General features: G+C 36.0%; 1 protein-coding gene across 4 annotated transcripts in view; it reads left to right on the plus strand.

The window, feature by feature from the left end:
* LOC150102560 (uncharacterized) overlaps window positions 1–25,682 on the plus strand; it is a 144,501-nt gene that overhangs the window by 65,366 nt on the left and 53,453 nt on the right. For all 4 annotated transcript variants that reach the window (XM_090399237.1, XM_090399234.1, XM_090399236.1 and 1 more), the window contains one exon: window positions 1,622–1,700. In XM_090399237.1, the coding sequence (XP_090255363.1) occupies window positions 1,622–1,700 (79 nt within the window). The remainder of the gene's footprint in view (window positions 1–1,621; window positions 1,701–25,682) is intronic.

Consider the following 25,682-nt stretch of genomic DNA (forward strand, 5'->3'; position numbering starts at 1 on the left):
CTTTGCCTTAGACAGATCATAGAAAAATATAAAGAATTCAGACTCCCTCTGGTAATGTATTTCTTAGACTACTATAAAGCTTTTGACTGTGTTGAACATGTGAAACTGTGGGAAGTAATGAAAAGAATGGGTTTTCCTCAACACACTGTCAGGTTGATAGCCAACTTGTATAAGGAGCAAGAAGCCACGGTTAGAACAGGTGTTGGATTGACTGACTTGCTTCAAGTTGGAAAAGGAGTTATGCTAGGATGTTTACTTTCTCCTCACATGTTTAGTGTATATGCAGAGGATATCATGCGTGAAGCATTGGATGAGTTCAGGACAGGAATTATGATAGGAGGTAGACTGATCAGTAATCTGAGGTATGCTGATGATACAGTACTCCTTTGTAATGACATGGAAGAACTAGGACTAATTCTTGACAGAGTTAACAAGATCAGTAATAACAGAGGACTTCAACTCAATCCTAGCAAGACAAAGATTATGGTTCTCAAAGGAAATACAAATAGAGAAGCTCTTGAGAAACAAGTGTACCTTAATGGAGAAAGAATTGAGGAAGTCAGCAAGTTTGAGCACCTGGGATCCATTATTAATGTGAAGAATTGCTGTTCAGAAGACGTCAGAAAAAGGTTAGGAATGGCTAAAACAACAGTCAGAGACCTGTCTAAAATCTGGAAGGATGGATTTATCTCCATGGGAACAAAGTTGAGGATTTTGGATGCAGTTGTTTTTCCAACAGCGACTTGGAACCTGAAGAAGTCAGATAAGAAAGGGATATCTGCTTCTGAGATGTAGTGTTACAGAAGGCTGTTGAGGATATCATATACTGAAAGGCGTACAAATGAATGGGTGTTAGAAAAAGATCAGTAGAACTTTAAGGCTCCTTAAGGATATTGACAGAAGAAAGTTAAAATATTTTGGACACACAGAGAGAATGGAACGTGGACTTCTCAGAACAGTAATAGAAGGTAAAGTTCCTGGAAAAAGAGGCAGGGGTAGACCATCAATGAGATGGATGGATGGATGGCATGTGTGGAGTGACCGAACTTCAGAGAGGTGAGGCCGTCAGGAAAGCAAACAACAGGACTGGCGAGGCCTGGTGTGGCACATCACCGAGCATCAGAGTGACCATACGGCATCTGTAGATGCCCAGGAACATAGTAGTAGCAGTTGACGTCCTATTTTAATGATATTGTAATACCATTAAAATAAGTTATGAATAACGTCCGATAGCTAAGCCCGCCAACAAGTTTGAAAGCAATAAATTCCATGACACTATAGATTTAAACAGTTTTCAGAATGAATTAAATTCTGAAATCCTGTTGCACAGACATGAAACACACAGACTTGGGTAATTTGTCCCTAGATAATTACAGTTTACTTTACTTTTGTCAAACAAAGTATAATATTCATTAAGATAATGACCTTCTATACATCACATTTTCTATATGCCATTAGTGTACAGATCAAGGTATATGTCTTTTGTGGTTTAGTTGACGTGTGAAATATCTATATATGGAACTTACTGTCACTATGAATACATGAGTACATGCCTTTTACTTTTTATCTTTCTACAAAAAAAAAATAAATAATAATAAACTTTTTATTATTATTATTACAGGATTCGCCACCAGAACATAAATGAAACAATTGATCAGTTGTGTCGACTTGTACCAGGAGAAAGCAAAAAAGAAACAAAGGTAAGATTTTTTTTTATTTTTCTTGATAATTTTAATTACCTTAATGGGCAAGATAAGTGTTTATTCCAGATGGATGAATATGAATAATAATATTATTATTATTACAGGCAACTCTAATGAGTCCTTAGACTCATTGAGGGAGGTCCTAAACATCATGTCAAGAACTATCCAACATTTGTGCAGTATCTATCACACTTTGCTTTGAATTCATTCACAGTCATGACAACCACAACAGACTCTGGCAACCTATTTCACTCATTCGCTACTCTCCAAGCAAAAAACCTAGTTCTAACACCCTTGCTAACTACACTCTTACTCAGTTTCCATGGATAGCTTCTAGTTCTCCAACCACCACATCTGTTCCTCTGAACAGATGTGGTGGTTGGAGAAAAATTTCCTCTGAATTATTGTCATAAAAAACCCCTCAGTAATTTGTATGTCTCAATCATATAATCCCTTTTCCACCTATCAACCAGTTTCTGTTGATATGTGGACCTACAAATCTTCAACCTGTTTTCATAAGGTTCATTCCATAGACCTGCTACCATCTTGGTCACTCGCCTCTGGATCCTTTCTGCCTCCTCCTCATCACCAAGAAACCCTGGTGCTCAGATCTGTGCACAGTAGTCAAGATGGAGTCTTATCAAGGCTCGATAAAGAGGAACAATAACCTGCTTGTCAAAATATTCTTCAGTAACCAAGTGACTGATGAACTGCTTTAGCCACTTTTGTTATGTGCTCCCTAAACTTTAACTCGCTATTGGCTTCATCAATTTCCTGGAGTACAGTTTTCCCCAATGTGGTATTATACAGCTGGGAATCTTTTCACCCCAAAATGCATAACCTTACACTTTGTCACATTAAACTGACATCCATTCTCTGCCCAGTCTGCCAATCTATCCAAATCAACCTGCAAAATTTTGACATCTGTAGTAGCTATTGCTCTACCCAACTTTGCATCATCAGCAAATAGTTCCTGAACAGTTCCTGTCAGATCCTTCCTATATCGTTAATGAACAAATTAAACAGTAGCGGTTCAAGAACAGAACCCTGCGGTGTGCCACTAGTCACAGGCCTTCTTTTTGAATCTACTCCTGAATAAACTATTTTCTGATATCTCTCCATCAACCACCCTCCTACCCCATGTGCTGCAGTTTATTGATTAGAATTCCATGTGGTATCCTGTCAGAGGCCTTTGCAAAGTCCAGCAGTATCACTGTAAACCCATTACCTTTATCCAACTGAGCTGTCACTGTATTATAAAATGTGAGCAAGTTACATGACCTACCCTTCACCAAACCATGCTGCTCCCCCATACAGTATCCCACATTCCAGCTGTTAGATCCTGAATGAAGGAATCTTGCAAAGAAATCATTCATTCAGAATCTAACATACTAAACTACACAGACAAAGAGAAATACCTGCACATCAGCTGAAATTAAAGTGAAACTTCTTCACATATGTATAAAATTGCATTAATTTTATGTACCATGTATTTAATCTATTGTAATCATATTAAGATCAAATTAGAGAATGTCTTAAAAGAGAAATAATTTAACTTATTTTAAGCCTCACTTAAGCTGTATAGAATGACTGTGAGTTACCAGATAGATATTGAGTAACAATTCATAGAAGGTATAAAACTACACATGTCCAGCGTAATGCCCGCGGCAATAGCTTACGCAGAAGGTACGTCGACGCGAATTCCGTGAATACAAGAGCATAACAGCAAAGGGGAGAGAGCAAGGGATGAACCCAAGGGGAGAAAAGATATAGGTCATGTGCAAAAGAGGACTCCGAAAAAGGGGGCACTCAAACGAAGAATATAAGGGGATGAGTGCCATATCGGCACCCTCTTGTCTTTTCGTTTTCCTGGTTCAGAAGTTAGCCAGTGGTTCAAGTGAGGGGGAATGAAGCGTCAGTGCTATGATGTCGGACAGCGAGTTTTCCTGAGAATGCTGTAGGATTCCACGCAGAGCTGAAGGTGAGATTTCTAGCCCTAGCAGAATCGAGCCCTTGCAGAGAAGTTCCATCGAGAGGAATAGAGATGTTTCCCAAGACGCAAAAATCGAGTCCGTGATCGGCAGTAATTATGATGATAGCGTAGCCCCTATGCTGGCATAAGGACTGCCAATAAACAAAAGGTAGCCAGATGTACACGTGGTGCTGAAAGACGTCGGGAAAAGTTCGGTAAAGTAGAAATACTCTATTTTGTGTTTAGAACTCCTTAGAAGAGAGAAAATTAATTGTGAATGAAAATTATGAACATTATTCTAAAGATCTTTGTGGACAGACCCTAATTAGATAGTTAAACCTTTTTCTTTTGGAACAAGAAGAATTGTTTGGGAGAGATCTTTTGTGTTGTATGTGATTGATTTAACATAACGAGATTAGGATTGTAGATTTATAGTAACTGAATAACATTAGAGTGTTTGTTATACTATCTTATGAATTGCTTGCGGGAAGGAATGTTAGCTTAATACCATATCAATGAATCCCAATCGTCATCTATCCCAATTGTCAGTTACTGTATTTTGCATGCTTTATAACCTTTGATTTAATTTAGAGTATGTTAATCTCTTAACTCGAGCTTCCTTATTTAGCATTGAAACTAAAATTGAATGTACGAATTTCTTTAGTGTATTTTGCTTTGATATTCCAATAAACATGTTTTATTTACCTAAATCTGAGTCTAAACCTGATTCCGATTCCGATTTACCACTTATAAAAATAGAACCTATTTTGGCAGGAAGGAATTAGAATGTGTATATAATTATAGATTTAGGTCACGATTGTGCAAGAATGCCTCAGAGGCTAGTATTGTCTCCCTGAGCAAGGATCTTCTCTGCTATAGGATACTGGCTGGCACAGCATAATATAAATTTGCCAGTACACGAAGTGGAAACAATCCTAGGTGTAAGTATATTAGGCCCAATATCTGAAGAAGTAAATTAGCGATTGAATGATAGAATAGGAAGATATAAATCAGTAAAATATAGAGAAAGCAACGACATAACACAACCTTCATGTTTGAAGAAAAGGGATCAATAACCATTTTTCTTGTTTGAAGATTGAAGTAATGACATATTAAACTAGAAATCAAAAATATATTTTTAGGAATTATAAGATCTTAGTACATCACAAAAAAATTAAAACAACTTTTAAAAAATTGTAAATGTTATAAAAAGTAGCAAATTCTGGATTTCTTTTTGGGTTATCCAAATTTGTTAATAATGTGCAACATGAATAGTTTTGTGGGCATACTTAAAAGGTAAACCAGTTAATTTTTGGAGCTGTGCTAGACTGTAGTTATTTCTGATGCTTGAATGAAGTGAAACTTCAGTTAAGCACTAACCAGTAATGTTTAAATTATACAACCAATTAAAATTGCTTTTAAAAAATTATTTGTGTGTGTGTGTGTGTGTGTGTGTGTGTGTGTGTGTGTGTGTGTGTGTGTGTGTGTGTGTGTGTGTGTGTGTACACTGTGGTCCATAACTTTTAGGACAAAAATTATAAAAAAAACCAAAAACATGAGAATAAGATAAAATATAATTGTTATTTGAAATACAATCCATTGGTGTCTATACAGGCTTTAGCACAGAGTGCTGCTGAAAATTCTGCTTGTTCAGTTGTTTTTAATTCATCAGTTACAGCTTTTTGGATGGTTAGACATCTGCCAGTTGGTGTTCTTTCAGCTTCCTTTTCAACTTGGTGAACAGAAAATAGCCTGGAGCAGATAAATATGCTGAGTAAAGGGCTGATAAAGAGGGGGGGGGGGTCAAAAAGTCATGCAGCTTTGTGAGCACAGCACATGCATTATCATGTAACAGAAAAGAAATGTGGCAGGACAAATGTGTTGGATGCATTTTGGGAAATGATCCATAATTTCTTTATAAAATTCCACATTTGCTGTTTGCCCCTCCAATATGAATTCTTTGTGCATCAAGATCAACATCATTGTGTTGCATGACATTTGGAATCTCAATTTCTTTGGTCTGGGAGATGGCTCACCAACTTATTCAGAACTTAGAACTTTGTCACTTTGTTTTCCAACTCTCATCTTCCTTAATGATTTTGTCAAAGAAATTTTTGTCTGCATCATCGGCCATCACAATAATGTCCTGACAGGATGAGACTCAATCTTCCTTTTGCTCAACTGTCAAGGCATATGGAACGTGCACACAACTTCCTTTTCTTCAATCAGAATGCAAAGAAAAATAACACTCTTAGGGACGTTTGAAGCTTCCACTATCATCTGTGATGTGATTTGGCACTTTCACTGAGTTCACCAACTCAGTGAAAGTGGCAGTGTTTTCCTGAGTTCAAGTTGATGTGAGATGGCCACTTCGCTCATCATCTTCTATCCGTCACGAAATCATGAATACCACCTGAAGACATTAGATTGGTTCAGAGCTCTCATTTCCATACTTGTTTTTTGTACTATTTTTAAAGTTTCTGTAGAAGAAAGACCCACTTTAAAACAAAATTAAATCTTGATTCTCTGTTCACTTTTCATAACCTTGATGCAAAAAAGAAAAAGCACTTTACACTACACATCATAACTTGCATACTACTGAACGCAAACTAATCTCACTCTCTGGGGATGTAGACGTTAGTTGGTATTACTTAGCATGTTCGCAAATAGATCACTCCATTACTGTACATGCAACCAATCAAGTCCTAAAACTTCTAGACCACCCACCCACACACACAAAATGGTTTCCATAAATTAAGGAACAAAGAGAAAAATTGTGATCACTTGGAGAAGGGAACATCTGTAAGTCAGGTACATTATGTGAATAGTTACACTGAATCTGGTTTTCATATACAGGTTAGTGGTGCTATCAGCAGTATATGCAAATGAGCTATAGCATAAAAGTGGGCGTTTTTAAGTGCTTCTCTATTTTGTGTCTAGAGTGAGAACAAAAGAATGGCTGCAAAACATCGTTTAACTGATGAATTCAGTTAGTGAGCCATCAGAAGACTAGAGGCCAGCCAAAGTCAGGCAGAGGTAGCCAGATGGTTGCATGTTAGTCATTCTGTGGTTCACAGACTATAGAACCAATTCCAACAGTCACAAAAAAACATCCTGGAGATACAATGAAGGAAGGCTATGGGCTACAACTGTAATAGGTGACCAGTATTCGATTATCTGCTTGCCCAAACAGGAATGTTATCCTGAATTGGCTATGATCTGACCTCTATTAGGCTATAGAAACATTGGTATCTGCTTCCACTATGCACAAAAGTCTTCATGAAAGTGCTTTGTATAGTCTGCATGCTCCTATCCCCCACACTACAGGAGAAAACATTTGATATGAACCAGGCTCCATATCAACTGGATTCCAGACCAATTGAGATCTGTATTGTTTACATATGAGTTCTGCTTTGCTCTACAAAGTGATACTAAGCATGCTCTCATCTGGAGAGAACCAGGAACACTCATCCCTCTAATATTCATGAAAGGGACACTTATGGTAGAGTAATGTAGTGTGATGGTTTGAGGAGACATCTTGTTGGGTGGATGCACTGATTTGTATGTGCTTCCTAGTGGAAAGATGAATGCTGCAATGTATAGAGAAGAGGTCCTGGATCCTTTGTTCTTCCATATGCAGGTGTGATAGGTGAAACGTTCCTCCTACAAGACAGTGCTTTTTCTCATCAAGCAAATCATGTGGACCAATATCTTTAAGTAATGACTATCATACATATTGACTGGTCAGCCACATTGCTTGACCTTAATCCTATCGAACATGTCTGGGATCCTGTAAGTTACTGCTTCAGTCCCCTCCCCCAAAACTTTGAGGGACTTAGGAGAGCTTTTCAGGAGCAGTGGTTGTTATTACCAACTGAGCTCCTGGATGCAATTTATTTATTTATTTCGTATCTGAACACAAGTAGTGCAGTAGTAAGTGGTACAACATTATTTACAACAAATTAGGATATATTACAAATGAGAACAGTTAAATTTGATAGGCGAATTATTATTATTATTATTATTATTCAGGCCTCAAAGGAGTCAAAAGACTCTTCGAGGGAGGTCCTTCCTAAGACATAAAGTCTGTCAAGACTCATCGAGGGGAGGTCCCCCCCCTGAGAAACACAAAGTCTATCATACCACTCTTTAAACTCACTGACCGTTCTCGCTCCCACCACTCCATCAGGCAATTCATTCCACGGTTCAGCCACCCTCCATGCAAAGAAACCACTCCTCACCCTCTTGCTCACAGTTTCCTTTCATAACTTCCAGGGATGGCCTCTTGTCATCACTCCTTCCCACAGTTAAACCAAGCGAAAGAACTCCCCAGTGTCAACCCTGTAACCACCTCTCAACAGTTTAAAAGTCTCAATCATATCACCTCTCCTTCTTCTATCCACCAAACTCTGCAGTCCACATTTCCTCAGCCGATCCTCATAACTAAAATTGTACAGTCCTGAAACCATCTTTGTCATCTGTCTTTGTACCCTTTCCACAGTTAATTTATCCCCTTCAAATCCTGGGGACCAAATCTGAGAACAATAGTCTAAGTGTGGTCTGATCAGAGACTTATATAACGGAATGATAACCCTTTTATCTCTGCAGGTCAGTGTCCTTCTCATAATAGCAGCAATCCTCTGTGTTACCTTCACCACCTTTGCAATATGTCCCCTAAACTTCAGGTTTCTATCAATCATCAACCCCAGATCTCTTGTCTCCCCTACTTCCTCCAGTATAACTCCTCCCATAGAGTATGCAGCATCCCATCGATGTTTCCCAAACCTCAAGACCTTACATTTTGCTGCATTGTACACGGAATAATAAGTAAAATATGAAGAAAAAGAAACTATACATAAGTTATATACACAGTTATTACCCTGGATGCAATTATAAACTATACGAAACATCATTGTGAGTACTATATTGCTGTGAGGGGTGACTACATTCTTCATTGAAGCACTTTGACATTCTCATTTTGACATCTTGTTTTTGACCATTATCTAAATGTCCCTATCATCATCATTAAATTCCTGTTATGTACCCTCAAGGGATGTATAGGATATTATGGTAGTATTACATGAAAAAGTTTTCCCATTACTAACTGCTGATCAACAATTTTCCTCCAAATCAATCTCCTATCTGTCAAGACAATATTATCAGATCTTATATTTCTGTCTTCTAAGGCACTTTTTAATGTATCAGTTCACCTCTGGTCTTTTTTGGTCTTCTTCTGGGTCATTTTTCTGCCAACTTGGAATACTTGTTTTACTGATCTTTCCTCTCCCATTCTGTTTAAGTGTCCATACCATCTGTCTGAGAGTAGCTCTGCTAACATATTCTGAATGCTAATAATGTCAAGTTCTTTCCGAATATCCTTATTTTTAATGTTACCGGCATTGATGCCATCTATTCATTCCACTAATCTTTCTCAGAACTCGCATATCAGAGGTTGCCAGTCTTTGATCAAGTGTGTTATTTCTAAACCCAGCTCTCAGATCCATAAGTTAAAATGTGGTATGAAAACACTGTCTTGTATACAGCTAATTTTGTGTTTTGACTAATTACTTTCTTATTCCATTTCATCTGACTTCCTACCATACCACCTTTACCAGTTCTATTGTCTATTTCCATATTTAATTTGTTATCTTCACTAAAAATTTTGTCAAAATAGTTTAAATGTTTTACTTGCTTATATATAAGTTCACCATTCAGGATACAGTTGATGTTTTCAATGTTACAGCCTATTTTCATTGTCTTTGTCTTTTTATTTCTGATTTTCATACCAAATTTGTTACAACAGTTATCTATTTTAGTCAGGTAATCTTTTACACTTGTACTGGATTTATTCAGAAGTATGACATCATCTGTGTAAAGAGCTAAGATTAAAATCACCAATTTTGATATGAGATTTAATACTAGTTGCATTCATAATGTGATCCATACAAATAATGAATAACTGCACTGATAATGTGCTCTCTTGTTGCACACCTGATTTAACATCATACCATCTTACTCTACCTCCTTCAATTCTAACTGCTGACTTACAGCTTAAATAGAGACTATGTATTGCTCAATATAATTTCCCTTTTACACCTAGAACTGTAGCATTTTAAAGAGCTTTCCTCTGGGCACCTTGTCATATGCCAGATCTACAAAACTTAAATACAAATTCTTGTTATATTCCCAAGATTTCTGAACTGTATGTTTAAAGTGAAAATCTGATTTTAGCAACTTCTGTTTGGCTTGAATCCAGCTTGTTCTTCACCAAGCTTCCCTTCCCTTCGTAGCCATTTCTCAAGTATATTTGTATAAATCTTACCAGGAACACTCAGTAGGGAAATACCTCTTAATTCTCACATTCAGTTTTATTTCCCTTTTTTTTAAAAGAGGGTATGATAAGAGCTCTACCACAATCATCCAGAATTCGACCCTCTGACCAGGCCTTCTGAATTACAGTGCAGCCACGGTAAAACTTTTATACCTCTATATTTGAGCATTTCTGGTCAAATTTCATCTACCCCAGCTGCCTTTCCACATTTCAGGATTTTGATGGTTTTTCTAATTTAAGTATGGATATGTATTTCTGACTGCATTCGTGTTGGTAGTTTTCTACCACCGTGTTAACACTGCTTGCTTCATTTACCAATCTTTCAAAGTGATTACTCCAGACATCTAGAATATCTTTATCTTCAGTTTTCATGACACCATTATCATCTCTGATTCCTTTTACAATACTCTTTCCTCAGTTCTCAGCTTTTTCAATAGCTTCCAGAATATTTTGCCACCTTCCTGATATTTATTTTCTATATTCTTAACCAAAGTCTTCCCATCACTTTTGTTTAGCTAGTTTTATGCACTGCTTTTCTTTCTTACATTTTTCTCTGTATTCTATAAGAGCACACGGTGACTTGCATGCTAGGAACTTTCAATATGCTTCTTTTCCTTGACTGCCTCTTTAACTTCCTGAGTCCACCACAGAGTTCTCATTTTTCTTTCCTTACAGACAACCTTACTACATGCCTTTTTGGCTGAATCAATCATTGCTTTCCCTCACGATTTGTTACTGATTCTCTAAGGTTTGATTCTTGTTTTCAAACTCTTTCATTTTTTCCTGGATGATGTTTGTGTATTTGAGTGACAGTTCACTTCTGAAAGCTGCTCAACTTTGATTTGTTTTAACACTTTCTTACACACACTTCTTTTCAATATGAGATTCAATTTTATCCTGCTCAATACTAAAATTAACCACTTCCTATTTCAGATCCCTTATACCCTTCTGTCTTGAACCAGGGAAAACATTGGTATTAACTATAACCTAGTCAATGAAACTTTTCTTATTTCTTGCATCTTCTCTCCATGTGTATTCATGCACATTTTTATGTCGGAACATTGTGTTAAAATAACTAGTCTTTGTCCTGAACAGAAATCCAGCAGTCACTTACTGTTATTATTAGCTTTGCTCTTTTCTCCAAATTTTCCCCAAACATTTCTATATGTCTAATAATCATTTTCTACCCTACTGTTTAGATTTCCAACAAGGATTAACTTTTTCATTCTGGCAGCTGCTTTTCTAATGTCTTGAAAAATTCTTCCATTTCTTCTTTTGTGCCTATGTAGGACTATAGGCACAAATTGTCCAGTTCCCTATTCTCATATTTTCCCATATCACTCTATTTGATGTTGCCTGCCATTCAAGAAGATTATCCTTGTATTTAGTGTTGATTAGCTATTCCTTCTTTTCCCTGATTGTTATTGTTTCAATGTAACATTTTGTATTTTGCTTAGAAAGATCTCACCTGTTTTTATCTTCTTTGTTTCAGTCATTCTTATTATGTTGATCTGGTCCAACTCTACTGCTAGTTCCATTTCTTTGCCTGCCATTCAAGAAGATTATCCTCTTATTTAGTTTTGAATACTATAGCTACTCCTTCTTTTCCCTGATTGCTATTGCTTCAATATATAATATTTTGTATTTGTTGTTTAGTACGATCTCACCTGTTTTTTGCCTTCTTTGTTTCAGTCGTGCCTATTATGTTGATCTGGTACTTATTCATTTCTTCTGCCAGTTCCATTTCTTTTCCATTGATGCTTTTTATATTGCTTAAGGGTCAAAGCTGTATAACTCGAAGGAGATCTTCACATAGCCTTTTAAGGATGCAGAGAACCATCCTGTGCTTCTGACCTAATGTCCAGTCCTTGCATTCTCATGGTGAACTCTGAATAATGAATGAACAAGGATGGGCTGGCAATCTGGGATTTAGCTAACCAAACTGTATTCTTATTTGCTTAAACCACAGTGTAAAATTATGGTACTGTAAAAAATCTCACAAATATTTCGCTTGTTATGTTAAATTTTTTACAGTGTTATATATACTGAGTGAAAATTTCATTGGTAAGAAATATGTTTTTGTTATATGATAAGATAATCTAAAAGTATATATGTAATTTCTTTGCATTTTCAGTACATTTGCATACCAGAACTGCCATGTGGCAGTTCTAGTATACATGTGGTTAAAGTGGTAGCATAATAAAGGAGCCTTAGATGTAATGAAATAGTAAACAACATATGCTAAGCAAGTTTACTTTTGCATGGAGTTTCTATGCCAAACATGTGCAATAGCTGTACTAACAACAGTCATGTTGCCACTGGAGTTTCGCTTTGAATCTTAGTAACAGACATGCATGTTAGTTGTTTTTTTTAAAAAAAAACAGCTGTCTCTAGGTAATGAGAATGCTACCCAGCAAAGAGTAGGAGCTGAAAAGGTCTAATAAACTACCAAGTTAGTTATCTTATCTCGGAAAAAGTTTTTATAAGTATCTTTAACTACTCTCCAAGGATAGAGAACTGCAAAATTAATAACTGAAGGGGAGTATAATGTATCAAGCCTTTGTGTATGAATAGCAAGTGATATATGTTCCAAGAAGCAATATGGAATCTGGTCAATTCCAACTGTACTTCTTATTAGAAGTACAGTTGGAACTGCTCAATTAAATGTATTCCTATAAATTAAGGATGCCAAGAAATTATATTCTTGGTTTAATCCTTTATTCAAGTGTAAGCAAACAAAGTTTGTGCATTAAGTAACTTCATGACTGGGCAACTCGTACATAGAGACTAATGACTTCACATCACTTGCCTTAGTATCCTATAATGCAAAGCACATATCCTTAAAAACATATATAATGGCATGCAGACCGGTTTCAACCTTTATCCTGGTCTCATCAGTGGGAGCCAGGCACATGATACCAAGGTTTGAAGTAATGCAGAAGTCATATTTTCATATATGAGTAGCCAAAAGGTATCTCACACCTTATTATTAAAATACTCTGGGTTAGAGATAGATGTTGAAAGTTTTTCCACTTTGTTATACTATAAATTAAAGATGCCAAGAAATTATATTCTTGGTTTAATCCTTTATCCAACTGTAAGCAAAAAACATATGCATATAAAGTAACTTCACAACTTGGCAACTTGTAAGTAGAGGCTAATGACTTCACATTACTTGTCTTAGTATCCCTAAGTAGTACTTAGAAAAGTACTTAATTAAAGAAATTAAGTATTTTTCTATAAGGAATGTTAAATGTACTTAGAGAGGATATAGTGAAGTACTAAGAATTTGTATCAGTTATATATATATATATATATATATATATAACAGATACAAATATACATAAATAACACACACACACACACACACACACACACACACACACACACACACACACACACACACACACACACACACACACACACACACACATATATATATATATATTTATTTATTTATTTACAGTAAATATTTTGTTATTTTTTATAATTGGGCTTCTTTCTTTGAATATACACAACATGTTGAACCTTGAAGTCAATGCACCATCACGGATATGAATCTGAAACATTCTAAACAAGTAAAATAAAATCACATATAAATATATTGTTATATTATACTCCACGATGACTTTAATATATAGGCTAGATATTAGTGGGGAATAACATAGATGGAGCAACCAAGCTCGTGCCAGCTGGGGCATCGCCTGGCACGAACAAGGCCCCCATTGTTTTCATCAGGGAAGAACCAGTATGAACAGTGAAAAGTCAGCTGCTAAAACAAACCCCAGAATACATTCCAACTCAACATCAGCATGTTACTGAATTAAACAATTTATTTAGAGTTTTTGTGGGTGTTTCTTTCACATCTCATACCATACTGCTTTTTGCCAAATTGCATAAAAATTTATATACAGTTTTTGAGTTATCGTGATTTTTCTTTGTTCCTTATAATTGATTTACTGGGCAAATGTCTACATATTCATCATCATCATTCATACCTTCTAGAATTAAGATCTCTATTTTGCTTCGCTTTTCTGTTTTTCAGGCATATATAGTAGATAACATGTTCAACTCTTTCTATAGCAAACTTGTAGAGACCAAAGGAATAGTTTGCTATAAATCCTTTGTGCACATAGAATTTTGGTTGGAGCTTTTCAGGAGTTTGAATTGACACTTTGCTATAGTTAGAGTTGACTTGAAAATTATATTTTCAAGATACTCTCTCTCTCTCTCTCTGTGTGTATTTGTATTTCAGCTTGACAAAATGTATTTGAATAAATCATATTTGGTGAAGAAGAAATGTGTAATTATTATTATTATCTGAGATCTCCAATGAGTCAAGAACTCGTCGAGAGAGGCTATAAATCATCCAAACCAGCTGTCATACCTTCTCTTAAATTCATTCACATTGGATGCACTCACTACCCCTAAAGGCAAAGTATTTCACTCACTCACTCTTAGCTGCGAACAAACTTAACTTCAGGGGAGAATATTCTGGTGTGCGGTGCTCATACGAAATATCAGTATCACGGATATTATACTTTTGCATTTATTCCTGTTAAAGACACCCCTAATTGTTTCCTGGATTTGCATGATTCCTAAAAATAAACACAATATACCAATACTTTATGAAGAGGGCACTTTTCGATGTATCAACTTCACATCACATTCGCATTAATAGCACAAGTGTGAGGTCACAAATACATACACCTTTGAACCCTTTGAAAAGATGTAAAGACGGTGCAGCGGATCAAATTCTTAGCATTCTAGTAGTTTTAAACCATTCAGAAGTTGAGGCTGAGTGAGCTCTGAGACAATAGCACCTAGAAGCTGTGATTGGTTATTGTGTCAACCAATCCAATTGAATGTCATTTGTCATTAGTTGCTGTTTTTGTTTTCTGAGTTTCATCTGTTTTGCATGCATGAAGTGTGAACTGATGTGGTAGGCAAGTTTTTACGAGGGTTGTTTGAAAAGCTTGGTAAATTTCCAATAGACGGCACGTATCATCTTTTTCATGACCCCTGGCAAACTTTTAGCTTATATGCGATGCATAGTTCTCATTTGGCAAACATTTAAAATGACCATGTTCTCATTTTTCATAAAAATGGAGAAAAATGAGTGCAATGATAAAACACTTTTATTTGAAGAAGTGGATTGCTGCACAGATCAAAGTCAAGTTAGATGCAGTTCATGGGGACTCTGCACCATCATTAAAGACTATATATTTTTGGATAAATGAGTTTAAATGTGGTCGTAAATCCATCGAAGATGAAGCGCACTCCAGACACACAACTGAGGTCACTACGAAGGAAATGATTGACAAAATCCATGGTATCGTTATGGAAGACCGCTGAGTGAAAGTGCCTGAGATTGTAAGCATCTCAACTGAACAGGTGTATAATATCCTGCACAAAAAATTGCACCTGAAAAAGCTGTGTGCGTGATTGTTGACTGTCGATCAAAAACACATGCAAAAAGACATTTCAGTGCAGTGTTTGGCGATGTGTAATTGCAGTTTGCAGGATTTTCTGCATCGATTTGTGGCTGTATACGAAACTTGGATCCACCACTACACACCTGAGTACAGCAGTCAAAACAGTGGACAATGCCTCGTGAAAGAGCACTGAAAAAAAGCGAAGACCATTTTGTCAACTGGGAAGGTGATGGCCACTGTTTTATGGAATTCCCAAGGAATTATCATAATAGACTATTTGGAAAAGGGTAAGACAATAACAGGAGTCTATTATGTGTCATTGTTGGACCGTTTAAAAGAATAACTGAAGTAAAAACGGCCAAAATTGGCACATCAAAAAAGTTCTCTTTCATCAAGACAATGCATCGTCCTACACATTGGCCGTCACAGTGGCAAATTGCACGAATTGCGGTTCGAATTGGTTCAACATCCACTGTATTCACTGGATTTGACCCTGTGTGACTTCTTCTTGTTCCCAAACTTAAAAATTTGGCTCAGTGGGAAAAAATTTTCTTCGAACGAGAATGTCATCAAGGCAATCAATGACTATTTTGCACAATTTGAAAAATCCTTCTTTTTAGGTGGGATGAAAAAATTGGAAACTTGCTGGACTAAATGTGTAGACCTTGATGGAGACTATGTTGAGGAATAAAGGTGATTTTTTCTAAAAAAAAATGTGTTTAACTTATTTTTTTAACCAAACTTTTCAAACAACCCTTGTATATATAATACAGTGGTATCTCGCTAATCCGAACTAATAAAAACCGCGTTCGTTCAGATTAGCAAAAAGTTCGGATTAGCGAATTTCCCCCCAAAGAGACAACAATAACTAGCGTTTAAGACAAAAATAATGAGATTCTAATGGTACATCAACTTAATTCTGTAAATAAATAAAGTATCTGATAGAAAAAAAGCTACTATACTGTAATGTAAAACTTAAAAAATAATTCAGTACACAAGTTTATTTTAGTAAAAAATTTAGTTGGTATGTACCTGTATTGTTGAGGATTGAAAATTGCATAGTTCAGTACATAATTGGCTTAATTGGGGTAAAAAAAATATCACTTCCTTGTACACAACACAAAAAAAGTTTTTTATTTCTTTGTATAAAAGTCACTGATTTTCTTTAACTTCTTGGAACTAAACTTTTCAAATGCGTCTTCTCGGAGCTGCATTAGCAATAAAATTTTGTGGAATGGCGTATCATTCTGCTTAGCTCATTCTATACGCATATTAAAACTGTCAACTGCCTCTTGATGTTTTACTTTTTTTTTCATCGAGTTCTTTATCGTCATCATCATCTTCTAATTCATTCTGTAGCATCTGATTTGATTTCAAATTCGCTTTTGGGTTCTACCTGTAATCCACTCCGTAATATCCGTTTGTGAAATTTCAACATCTGGATTTATATTTTTAACCAAATTATGCACGTTTTGAATTTCCTCTTTTTGTGTATCACCGTAGTTATAGTGTATTATAATAATAAAAAATAAATAATAATAGTCAAAATAATACTTATTAAATAAAAATAATAGCACACAAAATAATACGTAATAAATAAAACTTTTTTTTTCTTTCAAAGCACAGTTCGGATTACTGGAGGGTTCGGACTAAGGAGGTTCGGATTAGCGAGATACTACTGTATAGAGAAGTTTTTAATGTATAATTTTCCATAAATTTATAACTTTTTACTCATATTTGCAATGGGAAACAGTGTTGATGATCTGCTGAATGTCCTGTTTTCTGCCAGAACTTTTGTTGATTATATGACTGTACTCAAAGGAAGTAAGCCTCGTCCTCCTCTTTCAAATTTACAGAATATGCATAGAGATGTAAAAACTGAGTATATGAGCACTTCTCTATTTCACAATACAGTACAGTAGAATGGTTAACTGGATGTGAAGTGCAGTCAAGACTTTTTTTGTTGGCCTTGTTTATTATTCTCCAGAGAGAAAGGCATTTGGAATAAGCATGGGTATTCTGACCTTAACCATTTAACAGCAGCAGTGCAAAAACATGAGCACTCCCAATCACATGTTCAATCATTTTTAAATCTCAAGATGTTTGGAAAACTAAGAATTGACACTCTGACATACAAAAATTGAAGTTACCTGTCATAATGAACAGGCAAAGAAAAATAGAGACATTTAAAAAAAAATTAATTGATGCTGTATGCTATTTGGTTAAGCAAGGGGCTTCCTTTGAGGGGTGATGATGAGTCTGAAGATTCAGCTAATTAAGGAAATTATCTAGAATTTTTAAATGTGCTCCGTGAGTATGATCCTTTTTTAGACAATCATTTAAAGAATTCGATGTATTTCAAGGAACTTCTTCCATAGTACAAAACGATATTATTAGCGCATGTCAGGAATTTGTGATGATATCTGATGTGGTTAAAGATGCTATAAAAAAAGAAATTGCTGCTGCTACATTTGTGGCCATTATTCTGGATGAAACATCTGATGTTATGTCAAAATTGCAGCTATCAACTGTTTTCCGTTTTGTCTATAATGGGCAAACACACAAAAGGTTCATTGGATTTACACACATAAGTGATGATAGAACATCTCATGGTCTTTTTAAGGTGCTTAAGGGTCAAAGCTGTATAACTGAGAGGAGACCTCCACATAGCCTTTAAAGGAATGCAGAGAACCGACCAGGGCTTCTGACCTAATGTCCAATCCTCACCTTCTCGTGGTGCACCCTGTTGGGTATCTATTTGGATACTGAACGAACGAGGATGGGCTGGCAATTTGGGATTTAGCCGACCAAATTGTATTCTTATTGGTTAAACCAAATTATAAAATGATGGTACAACATGACAAAATTTCATGCTGGCTGGGGCGTCGCCCGGTAAAACAAGGCCCCCGTTGTTTTCGCCAGGGAACCAGGGCGAACAGCGAAAAGTCAGCTACTGGAACAAATCTGAAAACAAACCCCAACTCAACATCACCATAGTTAAAGATCGGTATTATCAACATAAGAAGCCTGAATGGCAAAGAAATGGAGCAAGCTGAGGAATTAGATAAGTACCAGATCGACATAATAGGGGTGACTGAAACAAAAAAGACAAAAACTGGTGAGATCTTTCTGAGCAATAAATATAAAATGTTATATTCAGGCAATGACAATCAAGGAAAAGAAGGAGTAGCCATAGTATTCATCACAAAATATGAGGCTAATCTTCTTGAATGGCAGCCAGTTTCAAGTAGAGTAATGTGGGCAAATATGAGAATGGGAAACTGGACAGTGAGACTTATTTGTGCCTATGGTCCCACAGAAGGTTCTACTAAGGTAGAAGTGGAGGAATTTTTTGAGGATTTAGAAAAAGCAACTGACACAATGAAAAAGGAAAAGTTGGTCTTTGTGGGGGTTCTAAATAGCAGAGTAGGAAATGATTGTGAGACATACAAAAATATTTTGGGAAAATTTGGAATAAAGAGCAAAGCTAATAATAATGGCAAATATCTGTTGGATTTCTGCTCAGGACATGGACTGGTTATTACTAACACCATGTTCCAACATAAAAATGTGCACAAATTCACTTGGAGAGAAGAGGCAAGGAATAAGAAAAGTCTCATTGACTATGTTATTGTTGATAATGATGTTTTCTCCCTGGTGCAGAACACCAGAGTGTACAGAGGATTGAAATTGGAAGTGATCACTATTTAGTTTTGAGCAGGATAAAATTGAATTTCATATTGAAAAGAATAACATGTAAGAAAGTTTTAAAGCAAATAAAAGTTGAGCAGCTCTCAGATGGGAACTGTAGACTAAAATACACAAAGATTATTGAAGAAAAAATGAAAGAGTTTGAGAACAGGAATCAAACCTTGGAGATTCAGTGGCAAACTCTGAAGAAAACATTCATTGATTCTGCCAGAGAGGCATGTGGTGAGGTTATCTGCAAGGATAAAAAAATCAGAACTCCCTGGTGGACACAGGAAGTTAAAGAGGCAGTGAAGGAAAAGAAGAAAGCATATCAAACGTTCCTGTCAAATAAGTCAGCTTGTGCTCTTAGAGAATACAGAGACAAATGCAAGAATGCTAAACACTGTGTAAAACTAGCTAAACAAAAGTCATGGGAGGAGTTTGGCAAGAATATAGAAAATAAATATCAAGAAGGTGGCAAAATATTCTGGAGGTTGTTGAAGAAGCTTAAGAATGGAGGAAAGAGTGCTGTAAAAGGAGTTAGAGATGATAAAGGTGACATGAAAATGAGAGAAAAAGATATCCTTGAAGTATGGAGTAATTACTTTGAAAAACTGCTAAATGAAACAAGCAGTGATGACAGCACAATGGTAAAAAACACTGACCGGGCATGCAGTCAGGAATACATATCCATACTTGAAGTAGAAAAAGCCATCAAAGGCCTGAAATGTGGAAAGACAGCAGGGGTAGATGATATTCGACCAGAAATGCTGAAGTATGGTGGTATAAGAGTCTTAGAGTGGCTGCACTGCATAGTTCAGAAAGCCTGAACAGAGGGACGAATTCCCGATGATTGGAGTAGAGCTCTCATAGTACCCATATATAAAAAGGGAAATAAAACTGAATGTGAGAATTACAGAGGTATTTCCCTACTGAGTGTTCCTGGGAAGATCTATGCAAGTATACTTGAGAAATGGTCGAGAAGAATTGTGGAAGAAAAGCTTGGTGAAGAACAAGCGGGATTCAGGCCAAATAGAGACTGTCACAATCAGATCTTCATTTTACGACAAATAGTCAAGAAAGCATGGGAATATAACAAAGATCTGTATTTAAGTTTTGTCGAATTGGAAAAGGCATATGACAAGATGCCAAGAGAGAAGCTATTCAATACACTACAGTTATATGCTCAATGGGGCATTATATCAGGCAATACTTAGTCTATATTTGAGTTGTAAGTCAGTAGTTAGAATTGAAGGAAGTACAGGAAGATGGTTTAATGTTAAATCTGGTGTGAGACAAGGATGTACATTATCCCCTCTGTTATTCATTATCTATATGGATCACATTATGAAGGAAAGTGGTATTAAACATGATATCAAAATTGGAGATGTTAATGTCAGCTCTTTGCTTTATGCAGACGATGTTATACTTCTAAATAAATCCACTACAAGTCTGCAAGATTCACTGACTAAATTTAATAACTGTTGTGATAGATATGGTATGAAGGTCAGCAATAAAAAGACAAATACAATGAAAATAGGCAGAATCATTGAAAATGTCAACTGTGTTGTGAGTGGAGAACCTGCGGAACAAGTAAAACATTTCGGCTACTTAGGCACGATTTTTAGTGAAGATGGTAAATTAAATATAGAAATAGACAACAGAATCAGCAAAGCTGGTATGGTAGGAAGTCAACTGAATAAATTCATTTGGAATAAGAGAGATATTAGTCGGAACACTAAATTAGCTGTATACAAGACAGTGTTCAAACCAGTTTTAACTTATGGATCTGAGAGCTGGGTAAGAAGTAAAACACTTGACCAAAGACTAGAGACTGCAGATATGAGAGTCCTGAGAAAGATTATAGGCGTGAACAGAAGGCATCAATGGCAATATCATATTAAAAATTAGGATATTAATAAAGAACTTGACATTGTCAACACCCAGGAATGCGTTAGCAGAGCTAATCTCAGGTGGTATGGTCACTTAAACAGAATGGGCGAGGAAAGATTAGCAAAACAAGTGTTCTCTGCCAGGTTGGCAGCAAAACGACCCAGAGGAAGACCAAGATGTAGGTGGATTGATACGGTACAAAGTGCCTTAGACGATAGAAATATAAGATCTGATAATGTCGGAGTTTTGACAAGTAACAGACTGATTTGGAGGAAAATTGTAGATAGGAAGTTAGTAATGATGTAATTTTTTTCATGTAGTACTGTCATATCCTGTACACCCCTTGAGGGTACATGGCAGGAATTTGATGATGATGATGACGGTCTTTTCAAACATGTTGTAAACAGAGTTCAGGAATTTCATATCAAGGAAAAGTTAGTCAGCCAAATTTATGATGGTGCCCATGTAATGAGTGGCCATATTAATGGCTTGCAGAGGAAAATTATCAAGGCATATCCTTTAGCAGTATTTACACATTGTTGTGCCTACATTTTGAATTTAGTTCTGAAGCAAAGCCTTTTCGAATATCACTATCAGTGCACTGCCGTCATATTTTTCTTAATCATTGAAAAGAATAAATGCTTTGCAAGATTTTGTTGCTAAAAAATGACAGGAACATGGATTTGATGATATTTGGGTTCCTGTATCTAAGGAGAAGCATACAGTTGATGAGTCAAGACCTAAGAGACGAAGAGGACCAAGAGAGATGGAGAAGAGCATGTGCCTTCAATTGTACCAGGGAATAGTCGATTGCATGAAGATACTCTTCACTTTTGAAACTTGAATATTTTCAACTTCTTTGTAGTGAAAGATATGGTCAGTTATGCGAAGACATTTCCTGATGGTATTTTAGAAAACTTAAAAGGATTTCTATGGCCCAGTTTTTGACTACATTCGCTTGAAAAATGAACTGAAAGTACTATTTTCTTCTGATGAATTTGCCAGGAAACCAGTGCATCACCTATTAAAATTCATGCAAGAAAATCAACTTCAGGTTTCATTCAAAAAAATTTATAAGTTAGTAGAACTTGTAATGTCAATTCCGTGCTCTACTGCTACAGTCGAGCGTTCTTTGTCAACTATGAAGAAATACATACATGTTATAGAGAAACACAAACACAGGAAAGGCTGTGCACCATAAGATGTTGAAAAGACATTGATGATGGAACAGAAAGAAAAACCTTCATTTTAATATTTGCTAACACAATTCTTAAAGATAAACAGAAGATTGGATCTTGTGTATAAATAAAGTAAGTAAAACAAGTTATTTCAGCCTTTCTTTGATGCAGTCTGGAAAAATGATAATTTCCCAAGTGATTACTTTTTCCGATTTCTGTGTGAATAATCTTTTCAAGGCCTTATAAAGAGCAAAATGAGTTCCTTATCCTTAGATGTCAAAGTTTGCTTCAACATTGCAATTATCCTTGGAGTTGTATTTGCAACTTTTGTGTATGTGACCTTTGAACTTCTAATTCCTATCCATCATTACACCAAGATCCTTAGCCTCATCAATTTCTGGTAGCATAACCCTGCTAATATAATATGCCGCTGGAAATCTCATCATGCCAAAGTGCATAACTTTATACTTATTAACATTAAACTGCTAGCCATTTTCGTTTGTCCACATTTCCAGCCTATTCAGATTATTTTGTAAGTGCTGGATTAGTAGCATCCCTGATTGCCCTGCCACTATCTGTACATCATCGGCAAACATTTGCACATATCTTATTAGACCCTTCCTAATGTCATTAATGTATAGATTGAACAACACTGGCTCAAGGGCTGAATCCTGAGGTACACCACTAGTCACCTTGAATCTGACAGATTTACACTCACTGTGTACCACTTTTTGATATCTGTCTGTCAACCATTTACTGATCCAAGTCAAGAGTTTATATTCCAATCCCATATATTCCAGTTTATGCAACAGCCTTTCTGTGGTATCCTATCAAATGCCTTAGCAAAATCCAATATTATCATAATGTATCAATTCCCTTTATCCAACTCTAACATTGTTATAAAATATGAGCAAATTGCTAAAACATGACCTTCCTTTAGTAAATTCAGCCTTGCAGAGTATAGCTTGTTTGTCTATCCATTTCTGTATGAGATTTTTTACCAACTTCTCAAAAATCTTCACTACAGAGATACTGATAGGTCGGTAGTTAGCACATCTAGTGTTTTCACCATCCTTGTGCAATGGAACTATCATACATTCCTGTGGTATTATTCCTGAGCTGAGACTCAAGTTATACAAACATGTGAAAAGCCTAACCAATTCGGCTGAACATTTCTTTAGCGAACATACTGATATTCCATCTATCCTTATTGACAAATTCTTATCGAGGTTATATGCAACAGCTCTTCAACCTCATTTTCATGCACCTTTAACTCTTCATCCAATGTAGCAATAGCACTGTTTACATACACCTGGTTGATATATCTTAGCAAAGTAAGCACTCATCAATTGAACAATCTCATTAGCTTCTGACACTAGAGTACCATCTGCATTCAATAAAATTATTCTTCTACATTCATTCTTTCTCTTGCTTGCAGCATAATGATAAAATTCTTTTGGAATCACCTTTAACTTGCATAGCCAAATTCTTTTCATACTCCGATTTAGCTTTCCACACAATACTCATTACTTTTCTGGCCTGAGCTTTATATATTTTGTAACTCCTCTCACTCTTATTCTCATGATATTCTCTCCACATCTTCTTGTGGATCTCTTGCTTAACAAGGCTACATCCATTTCACTCTCAACCTATTTATTATTTGAATACTAGGGATACATTCAAATTCCACCTTATTTAAACACTTTTTCAAAGATTCCCATGCATTGCTGACATTTTTTCTCATTCAGTAACTGATACCATGGGACCTATTTGGCTTTGCTGTAGAACTTTCTCTTTTCTCACCCCAGATATACTCAAAAGGTTCAAATCCAAAGAATATTTTTCCATCCCTTTGCCAGATATATAACCCTCAAACCATTCATATCTGTATCACATTTGCATACCATAGCTAAACTTTCACACAAATTTTTCCCATTCCTCCCATAATGATCTAGTTTCCCTGACTCTCTGCATTAGGTCTCATATCAGTAAGTAATTTTTCCAGGCTCCTGATGCCAAATGAATTCAGGTGCAGGCCATCGCTCTTATACAGGGAAACCTTGCTTAATGCAAATTCAGTATGCGTGATAATCAGTTAGCATGATTGAGTGAAATGATACTATTTCCCACTTTAAGTGAGTGATTAATCAGTTAACTCGATTTTTTCATGTTACGCAAAATTTTACGTTTGTCACCAATCTATAGTGAGTGAAAAACCTAGAAGTCATTAAGAGACATTAAAGTGGTGCCAGACCTGGGATACAGTGAGTCTACAGTTTGGACTATATTAAATAACAGCAAAGAACAAAGAAAGTTGCTACTTGTACTTTAAGCTTGATAAAATAGAAGTCATTTAACGATCGAGATGGAGCATCTTCTATCACTCTGAATTGAGGATTATAACCAAAAAAGAATACCTCTTAGTACAGGGATTATTCAGGCAAAAGCTCTCAATATTTTTACCTCATTGAAAGAGACCAAATTTCAAGAGGAATGTGAAAGCTTTACTGTGAGTTTAGGATGGTTTCACTGTTTTAAAAATTAACTGGACTGCATAACGGGAGAATCTGCTAGTGCTGATAACGATTCTGTGGCCAAGTTTCCTGAAGAACTGCAAAAGATAATTCAGGAGGGTGATTATAACGATCGTCAAATATTCAACATCGATGAAACTGGTCTCTTTTGGAAGCATATGCCAACAAAAACTTTTCTAGCTAAAACTGAATCATCTCAACCAGGATACAAAGTATCTAAAAATCATCTTTTATTTTTATTTTTACCCTTTTATTAGGAGGCACTGTAGGCTTTAAACTCAAGCCTATGTTAGTTTATCGTGCGCAAAATCCAAAATCTAACATTTTTGAAGAAATCAGCACAATTGGAAAAGAACTTGGATTTAACGAACTGGATAATGAAGATGTGAGAAACTTGCTCGATTCCCATTCAGAACAGTTAAGCGAGAATGATCTCCTTCAACTAGAAGAGCAGCATTCATATGAAGAAGATAAGAAGTGCGAACAAGAAGAGATTGTTACGACTTAGAAGCTAACAGCAAAACAACTTGAGCTAGTTTTCAATCACATTGAGCATGCTAAGGAAATTTTGTTTGATACTGATCCTGATATGGAACAAAGCTTTGAAGTCAGCTGAAATCTTGATAAAGCGATTGCCAGCTGTCGCAAATTGCACGACAAGATGAGCACGTTTCAAACATCTTTACTTAACCTTTTTTGGTAAAAAAGTGGCTCAATCAAATGTTTAGACATTGCAATTGATTTTTATTAACTGTGATGATTTTATCCTCTAATATAGCTTATACTGTATTTTTTTTCCCCAAACTTATGCTAATTGATGGATGAATTATAATTATTGCTGTTGTTTATTGTATTTAGCATGCATTGATGGATTAATTAATCACGTTAAGCAAGGTGCCATCAAACACACTCCACACATTTAAAAACTGCATTCCATTTCTTCTAC

The sequence above is a fragment of the Typopeltis vanoorti genome, chromosome 10, assembly GCF_054136105.1.
Source record: "Typopeltis vanoorti isolate ZY-2024b chromosome 10, IOZ_Tvanoo_1.0, whole genome shotgun sequence".
Classification (NCBI taxonomy): domain Eukaryota; kingdom Metazoa; phylum Arthropoda; class Arachnida; order Uropygi; family Thelyphonidae; genus Typopeltis; species Typopeltis vanoorti.